The sequence below is a fragment of the Aedes aegypti genome, chromosome 3, assembly GCF_002204515.2.
Source record: "Aedes aegypti strain LVP_AGWG chromosome 3, AaegL5.0 Primary Assembly, whole genome shotgun sequence".
Classification (NCBI taxonomy): Eukaryota; Metazoa; Arthropoda; class Insecta; order Diptera; family Culicidae; genus Aedes; species Aedes aegypti.
The window spans coordinates 112293079-112306272 of record NC_035109.1 but is presented as its reverse complement, the minus strand read 5'-3'; the positions used below and the strand labels follow the sequence as shown (position 1 = coordinate 112306272).

At 40.4% G+C, this 13194-nt stretch overlaps 1 protein-coding gene across 1 annotated transcript in view; it reads left to right on the top strand.

Moving 5' to 3' along the window:
• The window catches only part of LOC5575190 (cleavage and polyadenylation specificity factor subunit CG7185), a 61821-nt gene extending 49498 nt beyond the window's left edge, over positions 1-12323 (top strand). The window contains exon 2 of the mRNA XM_001655523.2: positions 9202-12323. Within this exon, the coding sequence (XP_001655573.2) occupies positions 9202-10262 (1061 nt within the window). The 3' untranslated portion in view covers positions 10263-12323. The remainder of the gene's footprint in view (positions 1-9201) is intronic.
• Positions 12324-13194: the final 871 nt, after the last annotated feature.

Sequence of the window (13194 nt, the reverse complement as noted above, 5' to 3'; positions counted from 1 at the left end):
AAACCTTGTCTCAACAATTAGCTTTTGATATTCAAACAAATTTTCAGGCCAGCCATGTTGTATGCTGTACCAATATGGATTAGCTGTTGTGATACCAGAAAGGAAGCTCTGCAGAGAATTCAAAATAAAATTTTGAAAATGATTCTGAAGCTTCCTCCCTGGTATAGAACCAATGAGTTACATATAATATCCAATGTTGAAACATTGGAACAAATGTCAAATAAAATAATTAATAATTTCAGGCAAAAATCGTTACAATCTTCTACTGCAACGAATAATGCGTTATATGTTTAGGTTAAGTAAGGTTGAATAAATTCAAACCGTTTTTTTGTCTTTATAAGCAGGTGAAATCAACTCACCTGTAAAAATCTGTACTGCTACGGCAAATGAAATGTAATATGTTGTTAACAAAATGTTAATAAAATCTTAAATTTGTTTTACCAAATTAGGATGATAGTGTTGTCTAATAACACAGAATACATAGATATAAGAAATGAATGTAATGTTTGGAATGATACTAATAATAAAATAAAATAAATATTTATACGAAAAATGTACATTTGTAAGGTTTCAACGTAACCTAAGCGTGGCATTACGTTTCGAAGAATTTGAATTCAAACGTCTATTTTGGTGTTATCAAATAGGGGAAGGGTTTTCCCCGCGAGTTCATTGAAGTTGAGGTGCTTCGATAAGCTTTTTAAGAACAATTTTAAAATATTCTTTGCATGTACAGTATTGGTCAAAACATTTGCATCTTTTTCGAGTTTCCATACAAAATGGTCAACTTTAGTAGGCTACATCTCAGTTTTTTACAGTTCGATTTGAATGAAATTTTCACAGAACGTCAGATATAACTTGAATTTTAATATATATTTTTGAACAATTTTCCCAATTACAAGTTCAAAAGTAATAACGGTTTGACTAAAATAAAATTTTTGACGAAGAATTACAACTGATTTTACTCAAAATGAGAATACACAAACACTGTCTTTAGCAAACTTGGTCATCTCATTTACAGGCTTTGGAATGTTTAACGATCATTGACACACGAGCCATAATTTCAGCCCATTTATCCGCCTGCATTCATACCCAGGGTAAACAATCGTCACCGTCAAATGGGAAAAGTCGTCGGCTAAACTAAAAAAGAATCGTCATCGTCATTCAACCAGCGTTGGATGACGATTTTCTGCAGTTGTCTGCCACAAAGGCCCGGCGTCATGACGAACAAATAAGCCTCCTTCGTTAAGCCTGATTCGCTGCAAACAAGTAATTTCTCGGCCAATCTTGATGCATGGGAAATTTCTGCAAGGAATTGATCAAGAATGCGCTTCTTTCTGATCGCAGTATGGAGTTGAAAAGAAATGTCAGTTCAAATGGGAGTCGCTGTAGAAAATTTCTGCAAAGAATCGACGAGAAATTTCTTTAGCGATTCCTTTTCAGTAGCAAACCAGGCTTTATGGTCAAATCTTCGTTCGAAAGCTCTGAGCCGACTAAAAATATGAACGGCTCATAATCTATCGACGCCATAGATTATGAGCCTTTTTTGAAAAAAATAATCAAAACAAAAAAACATAACGTGTCCGGAATTGAACAAATGATCTCTGGATCGTCAGCGACATGCGCTTACCAACAGAGCTATTGTTGAAGCTTGAGGAGTGCGGGTTAAATCGCCAATACAAGCAATTCTGGGATGGCATTTGCCGTTTTGTGCATAGCAAGCGAATATACAATAAACGCCTCTTTCGTTTGAGAAAGGGTAGCGAACGGAATGAAGACAAAGTTGTTTGTTGACGATTTTGGATTGACGTTCGTCGTGCATGCTTTCGTCGATGACGAGACGACGACCTGCCAGAGTTATTATACTGGATAACGGTGTCTTTTTTTATTTCGTCATCGCACTGTGACGAAATCTGATGTTCATACCACACGCATGACATATATCGTTTTCGGAAGATAACGAACCATGAACGAAAACAAGACAGACACACACACCATCCACTGTTTGGCCCCGATCACTGTGTGTCAACACTTGTTACATTCGCTGACCCACACTCATTCTGATCAAGAAACAGAGGCGTATATTTTTTATTTTCTTTGCTATGTTTGCAACTAAAGGGATGTTCAATAATCCAATAGATTATAATTAGGTTGATCAGCAGAAGTTTTCTCATTTTATTTTGTATGGAAAAAGGCATCTGTGACTTCAAATATCTTGTGAATGAAAGCTTTAATCGAAAAAATATTTGGTAGGCGTGATAGCCATCATCATCACGCACAACCGGTATCAAATATTTTTTCAAAAAAAGTTCCCAATTTTGATAAATTATTCGTTAGATGCATTTCGCCATACAAATATTTTTCGGGTTAACTTTTAGAGATTTTTCATACATAGACACTAGCGCATGTGCGTTACGGTGTGGTGAGTAGCGAATCAGGGCATGTGTAACCCATTCTATGCAAAACATAAATCACCCGAACGACTCGATACTGTTGCAGTCTGTGAGAGTTGCTGCTCTTGAACGCTCTCGTGCCACGTACCAAACGAGAGAGTGAATGTTTACATTCTTAGGGCTCTCCGAATGTGATGTGCTACGAAATGTTATAGTTCGCGAACTGTAAAACTCTCCGAATATGGTTCGATCGGCTTATTCTGATCGAAATCCAAACACTGCTTATTTAAATATACAACTTTGCAGAAGATATCACAGAGGTATTCATTCAAATTTTCAAGTTACGTAAATTGTAAAATTTTGTCATTTGTTAAACCTCAAAAATATATGTTACAATTCAAGTTATATCTGACGTTCTGTGAAAATTTCATTCAAATCGATCTGTAAAAAACTGAGATGTTGCCTACTAAAGTTGACCATTTTGTATGGACAATCGAAAAAGTTGCAAATATGTTGTCCAATACTGTAATACAAACTATGACAGTGCACAAATTGACTCTCGGCGATAGTTTCAAAAGTTTCGTTATTTATCGACCTGAAAAATGACAAAATTACATCGAAAACTACAAAAAACGTTTTACATGTTTTTCTGAACGATTTTCCTGAGAAAAACACTTAGAAATATTTAAAGAGAAGCATTCTTATTCATTTGCAACAATCTAGGGTGAAAAAAGCATTCTAAAGCACATCGTTCGTCCAAATCGAAGGTGGCGCGTTTTGGCCTCTATGGAAAAATTACCCCCAGTTTCCCTACAGAGCCTAGCAAATGTTTGACAATGCAAAGATTTTGTCTGGAATCGATGTTTATCTGATGGCCTATGCCTAGCCTGGTAATTCCGCATTTGGCAAAGCGATTACTGATACCTTTAGGTGAAAAAGTTAGGAATCAACTATTAAAATTGCACTTAAACTTCAAAGGCACAAAACTGGCAAAAAAAAGCATCCAAAAACAGTGTACTTTTATTTTGACTTTGTGCACTAGCAGATATTTTAAATTAGAATATCAAAAAAGTTTGCCAACTATTTCTCCAGTTTAGCCTTTGAGAACGTGAGTATTGGCACAAATCTGCTATTGTAACGGTTATCTTTGGATTTCGAGATGTTTCACCTTAAAGCGTTCATATACAAACTCGTTAAAGAAAAATGGGCCGATCGCGATGCAGTCACATACAGATGACAATAGAATATACTTTCGTATACCAAGACGAGACAAATACTTGACTATTCTCAGCAACTAAAATTGAAATGGAAAATTTCATTATTTCTCTATCAAAACACTACAATGGATATATTTACATTACAAAACGCTAGCCAATGACATTGTTTCTCGGCATACAGCGGAAAATTTACCATAAGATTTAGAACTGCACTGTATCGGCTAATCCATCGGTGTACTAAAGTCACTCGGCCCGAGAATTGTGACATTTGAGCGCGGTACGCTTCCGTCTGATCCCCACGGGATCTGGACTCGCTGCTGTGTCAAAATTCTTCGACCGAGTTAGTTTAGCACACCACATAAGATTATTAAGGACGAAGAATTTTGACACTAGAGCGGGTCCAGATCACGTGGGGATTGTAAGGAAGCGTGCGTCACAATTCTCAGACCCAGTGAATTCAGTACACTGGTGGATTAGACCATTCGAGAGAGAGTGCAAGAGAGGAGAAAATATCTCATTATTGGGTAGGAAGTTTAGTAAAGTTCAGCGAAAATTCACCAGATTTGCCATTAATCAAAGTTAATACGGTTAAGAAAAAATGATTGATTTCGAGTTACCGATATAAGGATTCTACACCTGTACCAATTGATGAACCAAACGCTTAAGTAGGTCAGATTTACATGTTTTCTCAATTTTTGAATTATTTTGTTTTTGTTAGGTACAAAACCCACTTTTTCCCGGTTTTTTGAAATGTTGTCACACCCCTTGGTTTAAACTCATATTTTTAGTGCATTTTGTTTTCCGTGTTCTTTCTGAGATGTCAAATAGGAACAACCTCAGTGCTAAAAAATAGAACGTAACGTTTTTGATGACTAAGTAAACGTCAATGTATCAAAAACTAAAATATGGGCTATACAATGTTAGGTAATGGAGCGTGTTTGAAAAAAAAAATAGCTTGAGTTGACTCCAAGAAATCTTTTAATTACAATATGATGCTTTTTTGAAATTTTCAAGATCCTCTACGGCCAAAGTGGTAGGGTGCCGGTGCCATTAGTGGACTACCTAAGCTATAAAAAATCATAACAAAATAACGAAAAGCCTTAACAGAGATCTTTTGGCGCCAGTAAAAAAATGTCAACCTCTACTATGTGGAAAAATAAAACTAATTTTTTAACATATCGATTGAGCCAGCAATCACGTACACGTGTTCCAGTAGTTGCGCTAGTGCTCCAGTAGTAGACGTTCAGGAATGATACAAGGAATGTTAAACAAAATGGTAATTTTTTACATAGGTTTAACATTTTTCCCTCGGAACAGCAACTAATATCTTCCGAATGAAGCATAAAGATCATCTCTAGGACTTTCTTCATTATTGTACATCCATTTTAAAAACTGCTTCCAACCGTTGATCCACTACTGGAACACAACGGCACCTACTGGTGCAAAGGAGTAAATTTTTTGCGTAAACTTAATTATTTATATGACTTTTTGATAAAATAAAAAGCTGAAATGTTGTAAATCGACTAAACTAGAGGCGATCTATCCACCAAAAATAGCACATGTAGTTTTTATCAAAAAATGTACGTTTTTTTCCATAGTCCAATCTACTGGTACATTACAACAATTGGTACCGGCACCCTACTATAACGGAGATACCATTTATCAAAGACGGTTGCACCAAATGGCTTCATTTTTTCACAGCTTACTCTTATCATGTGGTTGTTTCGAAAAGTGAATAACCGAACGAGAAAAAAATTGTAGTCAAGGATATTAAAGTGAGTTATAGCTACGCGTTGGTCCCAAGGAAATTCGGAATGTTTCCGGATCCAGTCGACCAATGATTAAAATTGAAGCAGATTCTAAAAGTAGAAAAGGTTGAGAACTTATGAAAAAATGTTGTAAAAATATTGAGAAACAACAAAGTTATTGCGATGCGATGTGTTTTTGTTGTCAACAAAATATGGTGCTAGCAGAGGGGTAAAACAAGATTTAATCATAAAATTTAGGACCCTATTGAATAATAGTTCAACCCACAGTTCTTATATGAAGGCTTGGTCTTCGCTGTGCTTAACTGGTTAGGAAGTCCGTAAAAACCTCTATTCGTTGCTGCAACACGCCTTTTTACGTCGTGATAATAGTATCGTTCCTTTCCTATGCACGCAAGCTCTCATTCTAACGCCTTCTAACGCTATGTTGAACAATAGGTTTGAAAGTGTATCGTCCTGCTTTAATCCGTCTAAGGTTACGAAGGATGTTGAAATGTCATCTGCAACTCGCATACTTGATTTCGCTCCTTCCAAGGTTGCACAAATCAGTCTAGCTGTTCCATCTTTATTTCCCACAACTCGTTTCTTTTCACTGAATCGTATGCCGCCTTGAAATCAATGAACAGATGATGAGTCTGCAAGTTGTACTCCCGGTAGTTGTATGAACTAACGAGGTAATATGTGAACTTTGCTGCGACTGCTGGTTATCTGGGTCTGTTCTTCGATGCTTATTCATTTCCACCATGAGGTAACGTATAATGAAACGTTTTATCGGTCAGCAAATTACCTTCACGGCCGTTGCACATGACGAGAGACGGCGCTGACTTTATCCGCACAGTTTCATAATATCATCGTTCTGTTTCATACAGTTGTTGCGCCTCGGCTATCACATTTTCATCACACTCTTTTTTCTCCCTGCGCTGGATTCACCTGTCGGCCTGGTACCAGACAATAACATCTGACGTCTGGCAACGTTGTTCTCATCCGTCACCCTCTGGCAGTCCTCGTCAAACCATTTTCTGATGCTTCTTCGAGAAGTACCTATCACTTCTCACGCTGTTTCGCTTACCACTCGATGGATTGCATCCCATAGATTTTTGTTTTTGCTCACATTGATCTCACTTAACCAATCGTTTAGCTTTTGGTGGTATTGAGCATGAGCATGAGCATGATTGACCGCCCGCAGTTGCTACTCCGTTATTGCAAGAACAGCTGTACTTACACAGGGCATCAACAGACGCTACTCGGGATCAGTATCATCCTCAATGTGTAAATACTGGTGCTCTTATTATTATAATAAACAATACCGGCGCCGGCTGCGTCCGAATGCAGGTCAATTTGGGAATGGGAGGGAAATGTTGACGTGTTACTTGCTTTACAGAAGCCGAGGAGTCCCCTGCACTTCCACAAGAAAACACTGGGAGTTTGGATATGGGAAAGGATTCGTTTTGGTAAACGATAAATATATAATTTGAAATGAATACGTGAGCATATACACGAATGACCGCACTATCCAAACCAGACACGATACTGATTTCGTTGCTCGCTCGACAGGAGCATACAACAGGTTAAACGTATCAAACTCTACTGACGCTCACCGGCGCATTTCGTTTTTTCTTCCGCGCAACGCGAACCGGACTCAATGGATCCGGATCTCGTCGCTCGCCCACAAGGAGCATGCAACAGATTCAACGGATCCAACACTACTGACGGTTTTTTTTTTCTCCGGCACACTTCGTTTCTTCTTCCGCGCAGCGCAAACTGGACACAATGGATCCGTTTAGCTTTTGGTGGTATTCAGCTGTAACACCGTCTACTGAGAAGCGGTGAATTTTGAATCGCATTGATAACCGCGCTCGAATTTAATTCACAACGAGGTAGTGATCCCAGTTAATGTTAGGATCCCTGAAACTCCTAATATCGAGAACATCTGAGAATTGTCGGATATCCACCAGAATATGGTCTATCTGGTTGCAAATATCACCATTTGGATTCCTCCTTCCTTTCTTTTGAAAATCCTTACGTGCAAAGTAGGTGCTTGGCGTTGTCGTTGATAACGGAGTGAAGGCTCTACAGGCTTTCCGATGATTGGACGTCAAAAGTTCTCTTTTTCGACCTGAGTGTTTGGAGTGTTTTTCACGTCGTGTTTTGGTCACTTTTCATAAGCCTCGTTAGAGCCTTCATAGAACGTGCCCTTCGGGTTTGTCATTCGTCGGCGCATACATATATCCTTATATTGCCAGTGCACAGATTTCCTCGCTAATCTGTTTCCACTTCATAACGCGTTTCATCTGCTTCCCGATCACTATGACTTTATGTTCTGCCTTGTCACCGCCGCTGTGGTAGATGTTCAACGTAGTGTTGGCGATGGGATCAACCGCCCGGAATTCGATTTCTCTAGATCTAGGCCATCGCACTACATGAATGGCGGCCACGCACACTTCAACCTTCTGCAGTTCACGAGCCAAAAGGTCCGGGTTTATTTGGTGTCCTAACATTCCAGGTACCAAGTTTCCATTCATAGTCCTTATTTCGTTGTTGGGTCGGTTGCCGAAAATATCGTTCTCTATTTTTTTTTTATTTCTTCATTTTTCATGGTAAGTTTAAGATTCGGTATACTACTTTACCGGGGTCACGCTACGTACATCGCGTTGATGTGACTGTTATCTTAGGTGTAGCTAGCGGGATACAGTATTTCATAATCAGCCGCTGGATGCCAGAACAGACGCTGTTTGAGTCGCACCTCCTGGTGAACAGACGCTCGGGACGCACCCTTTATTCTAGCTGATGTCAGAAAGACCAAGTTGCACTACCAGCTAAGGGTAAACTTAGCTGTTGCTATTTGCCATCGTTAAGTTCGTGGAAGAATAAGGTAGTGGCTTGAAAGGACCAAGACCAAAGCTATGTTGGACATTGCTTCCTGGTTGTCGATTCTCGTGTTCAGTATCATAAGGGCGTAACTGCAATGATCGATTTGTCTTTATCTATTTTCTCTTTAGCGAGTTACTTAGCCGGGCGGCTGTTTTCAACTATCATTTTCGATTCAGTTGAAAGAACTCATTGTCTTTCATCGTATAATGTTACTAGAATCGATCGAACTTTGTGTAATAGTCAAAAGAGAGAATCGAAGAAGAGAAATCGATTGCCGCAGATACGCCCGTATGATACTCAACGCGAGAATTATATCATGTAGCGGTAAACGCTTAGCTGTTCAGCAATACCATGCTGCGGGTCGTGGATTTAATTCAGCTAGTCGATAATCTTTTCAGGTTGGAGAATTTTTCCATTTCCTAGGGCTTACAGTATTTTCGTGCTACAAACGCGATATAAACATGAAAAACTGGTGAAGCTATCAATTAATAACTGTAAAAGTGATCATGAAAACTTTAATTTTATAAACAGCCGCTGTCTCAGTTGAAACGTAACGCCTGAAAAAAAAAATAAAGAAAAAAAATATTGTTTTATCTCAACCGACACCGTTAACAAAGTATTAACAAAGATGAAAGTTTGTATTAGTTCTTGATAGACTTCTTACTTAACGCCTCAAGAGTCTCTCTCTCTTTTTCGAAGTCCGTTAGAGTTCTTGGAAAGTTCTTGTATGTATGCGAGAATCATGACGGACTTTCGATGAGAACATAGGTGAATTTTTGCCGTATTCCTTCGTGAATTACAAAATTCCTGGTAGAAGCATTCTACCAACCTCTTCATCCAGTTACGCCCCATGGAGATCCCTCTAGAATAATTATCTATATTTGCTTATACCAAGGATATGTTTTGAATGTGTAGAAATTAATTTCCCTTTACCCCTTTTCTCCTATCATCCAACAGTGTACGCAAGCAGTGCCGACCTGGAAGTGGTGGATGACGGCGACGGTAGCTCGCTGTACAACGGCGACGAGAATCACAAAATCTGGAGTGGTTCAACCGACCAGCTCGACGGCATCGGCGTGGGCGACAGTGGCCATTATGACATTTACTCCGGCACCGGATCGACGCTGGGTCGGCCGGCTCGGGCTCGGCAGATTAGTGCCCCGGTGCCGGTGCCACCGCCCCCAAAGGAAGAGCTGAAAAAGCTGAAGAAAGAAGCGAAGAAGCAATCCAAACATCAGCTACAGGTAGGAAGTCAAAGTCTATCCGGTACGCTTATAAGACCCCGTCCAATGCACATGAATCCACTAGGTCGACCCGGGCCACCACCCCCTGGTGGCCCCGGAGGTCATCCTGGCATGATGATGTACACGATGGGACCACCGCCCCCTCCCCCTCTAGGTGGACGCCAGTTCCACACCATCGGCCATCGGAGCCACAACGGAACTGGCATGCCACCGATGATGCACCATCCGCACCACCAGATCCCGATGCACCCGGGAATGCCCCCGATGCAGATGATGGTACCCCCGCAGTACGCCACCCTACAACATCCACGCAGCAGTAAAAAGAAGAAAGACAAGAACAAAATGAACGGAGGTATTCCGATTGGAGTCCCGGTGGTTCCTCCCATGTTTGCTTATCCACCACCTCCCGGTCCCGCCTCGCTCATGGAGCCCCGACCACTCTCGATGAGCAACCGAAAGCTGGCCCAGTCGGCGGCCGCCGGTCTGGACGAATCCGGCAACTCCGGAGCCGAATCTCCCGGTGGCACTGGGATCTACCGCCGCAAGGGCCACCTCAACGAACGTGCCTTCAGCTACTCGATCCGGCAGGAGCACCGCAGCCGAAGTCACGGCTCGCTCGCTAGTCTACAGTTCAACCCGCCCGACATGAAGAAGGAACGGGAGATCGCCCAGATGGTGGCCGGGCTGGAACTGACCGACGACTCCACGCTGCAGCGGAGGCGATCCGAGGTGATGGCCGGATCGTCCGGAACGTTCGGAAAGCCCCGGAGATGAATGGGGAGGACCCGGTCGATCCGAGTCGGTGGTGTACAGTTTTAAATCGATGTGTGAGTGAATGTGGGGACCTTTTGTGGGTAAGTGCGGGAAGAAAAGTCTACGAGGGATTCCGGGGGTGAGAGAGTTTTGTGAGTGTCGGGTGAGAGGATATTAGGGGAGGGTTTTGGTGAAGTGGTTTTTGTCGAGTTGTGGTTGGATTAGTAAGTGGAATTAATGACAACTGTACTACAGTACGATATGCAGCATATTCCATGCAGTTCTTCAAAAAACATGTCATAAGATGGTTTCAGGATAGTTTTTAGAGAATTCCTACTTTCGATGCTTCAAGAATTCTATCAGGTATTTTGTAATGATTTCTGTAATCAACTCTTTATAAAAGTTTACCATGGAATTACTACATTGATTTTGTCAGAATCACTGCAGAAATTACATGTCTAATTCAAGAAATCCTCTATTTTTTTGTTAAAAAATCGTCTATAAGTTTCGTTCGATTAACACCTACAGCTTTTATATTTTTTGGGTCAAAGTTTCCGTCAAATGCATGACAATGAATTCTCATAAACATGTATCGTAGTCCTATGTCAATTATTATCCCCTACTTTTCACTTATTTTGCTACGATATAAATTCACATTTTCCACTAGTTTAGTCGTGATCGATTCCACTGCCAAAGCCAATCACACCCCGCGCAACCCTTCGATGCATTATATTTTTTGTTACATTTTAAAAGAACGAGGAACATCGATCAAAGTGTGCTATAATTGTCATTATTGTTAGAAACGAATTATAAAAAAAAATAGTTGTCTAAGACCATATGTTAGAACAGTGAATGGATCACCAAGAAATACATCTTAATAACCTTACACGTGTAACAAATTCTAACTCCTCAGAAGATATTATATTGGTGGAGTCATATTTGCGTTAGATAGGTAGATCGGATTGTTCGATAAATTAAACATGAGAAGTGGGAAAGAAAAAAAACCACTAATACACGTCCAATTAGCAGACAAGTAAAACCACACACGCGTGACGTGCCTCGATTCCGGCATTGAATCGCATGAACTTGAAATTTTCCATTTTTTAACATTTTTACTTAAATCAAGTGGGTAGGAAAGCGATGCCCACGCATCCGCAAAACAGTTGTAGGACAAATCCAACCGAAGAAAGTAGGATAGAAAGAAGATAAACTCAGAAAAAAAAACATTCGAACCGAGGAGTACGAAGAAAACATAATGTGCCTTATTAAGTAATTAGATAATTTAATTATTTACGACGATGAAGAGATGCGGAAAGATGAGTAGCGCATAGGAAAAAAGAAGATGGCGTGCGATGGGCATCTTGGCGGCATTAGGCCAGGAAGTGCCGATCACCTTCCGAAACTGGCAATAAGTAAGATTTTAAACACGATACGATAGTTGGATTCATGTTATGAGTGCGAGCGAACGAACCGATCAGAAGGAGAGTTGGTGCGAAATACAAACCAATCTGAGCAAAAAATAAAAAGTTTACATAACTCATAAACAACTGGCTGACTGGTCGTTCGAAATGATGCCCGATTTTGAGTGTGCGTGTGCATGAAAAAAGATAACGAGATTTGTTAGATGGAATGATCCGCCTTTATGCGAAATGAAATTATTAGTTATTTTATATGTTGTACATTTACACGCTATAAGAATCCGCACAAAAATTGGACGCGGAAACCAGCTGTCAGTCAGGAATTGATGAAATAATTGCGATAAAGCAAAATCACTTAACGAACGTTGAAAATGCGATTAAACGCTACGCTTTTGGTGTTTTCCTAAGCGACAGCTTCAAACGATTTTACCAATCACAAATTAACAGTCAACTGTTCGATACACTAACTTTGCATAATTTTTCACAAGGATTCACAGTTAACGAAATCCATCACACCATGAGCAAACGCAACAAACTACCAACGAAACCAACAATACTTCCAATACATCACACAAACCAACAGTTTTAAGCAACTTACGCCTGTATCAAAAGAGCTTCCCCCGTCCTGTACTAATTATTTTAAAATAAATTGTAATTTTATTATTATACTGTAAAACATCGCCGACAGCGCGGTTTACTCCTTTGATGGAACCGAAAAGAAACGCCTCAATCGAAAACTCGAACACCCCTCGACGAAAGATCACCGAACTCATCGAACTGTGTTTTGATCATCGCATCTTCGCCACCTCTTTTGTTCGCGCGCGCGCAAAGTTATCTCACAACGGACCGTCGTCGTCGTCGCTTGCAGCTCTTTCGATTCGAATATCTGGGACGAGATCGTGATCGATTCGGCTCAATTGCGCATTTGTGACCGGCGCAATGCGAGTGCGCACAGTACAGGTAAGTGAGGTTATCAATTTATCATCTTCAACTACAACGCAGGCAGAAGTTAGAGCCTTTCAATGCCGCACCTCTTCATTCCGGTTGAGTTCCATTTGACTTACGGTTTGCGTAACTCTGCGCAAGTATTGGGGGCTCGTTTTTTTTTATCTGTTTCGGAGGAGAATTCGTTGGCTTACTGAGTGTACTTTTGCGTACGTACATGTGTATTGTCAGTACTGCGCCGTCCGAGTGAGGTGTGATGTAAGAAGTGATTGATTATGAAAATTTGCATGTAGTTAATAGGAGAACGATGGTAAGTATCGATTGAATTTGCGGTTAGTACTTACTTGATACGTTGTGATGGTATAAATCAAGGATAGGTACCTCTAAGTTTTTTGTTCAGTAGTGGATTGGATTATTATAAAACACCGTTGACTTGTTCATATACACAGCTCAGGTAATATAGAATCCCCCCTTTTGTTTTTCACTGCTAGGCAAACACTATTTGGCATAGTATTTGGATGGCTATGGAATGGAAGCATATACTAAATGCACATATCCTAGATCAGAAGTTCCTGTCCACTAAGGTTCGT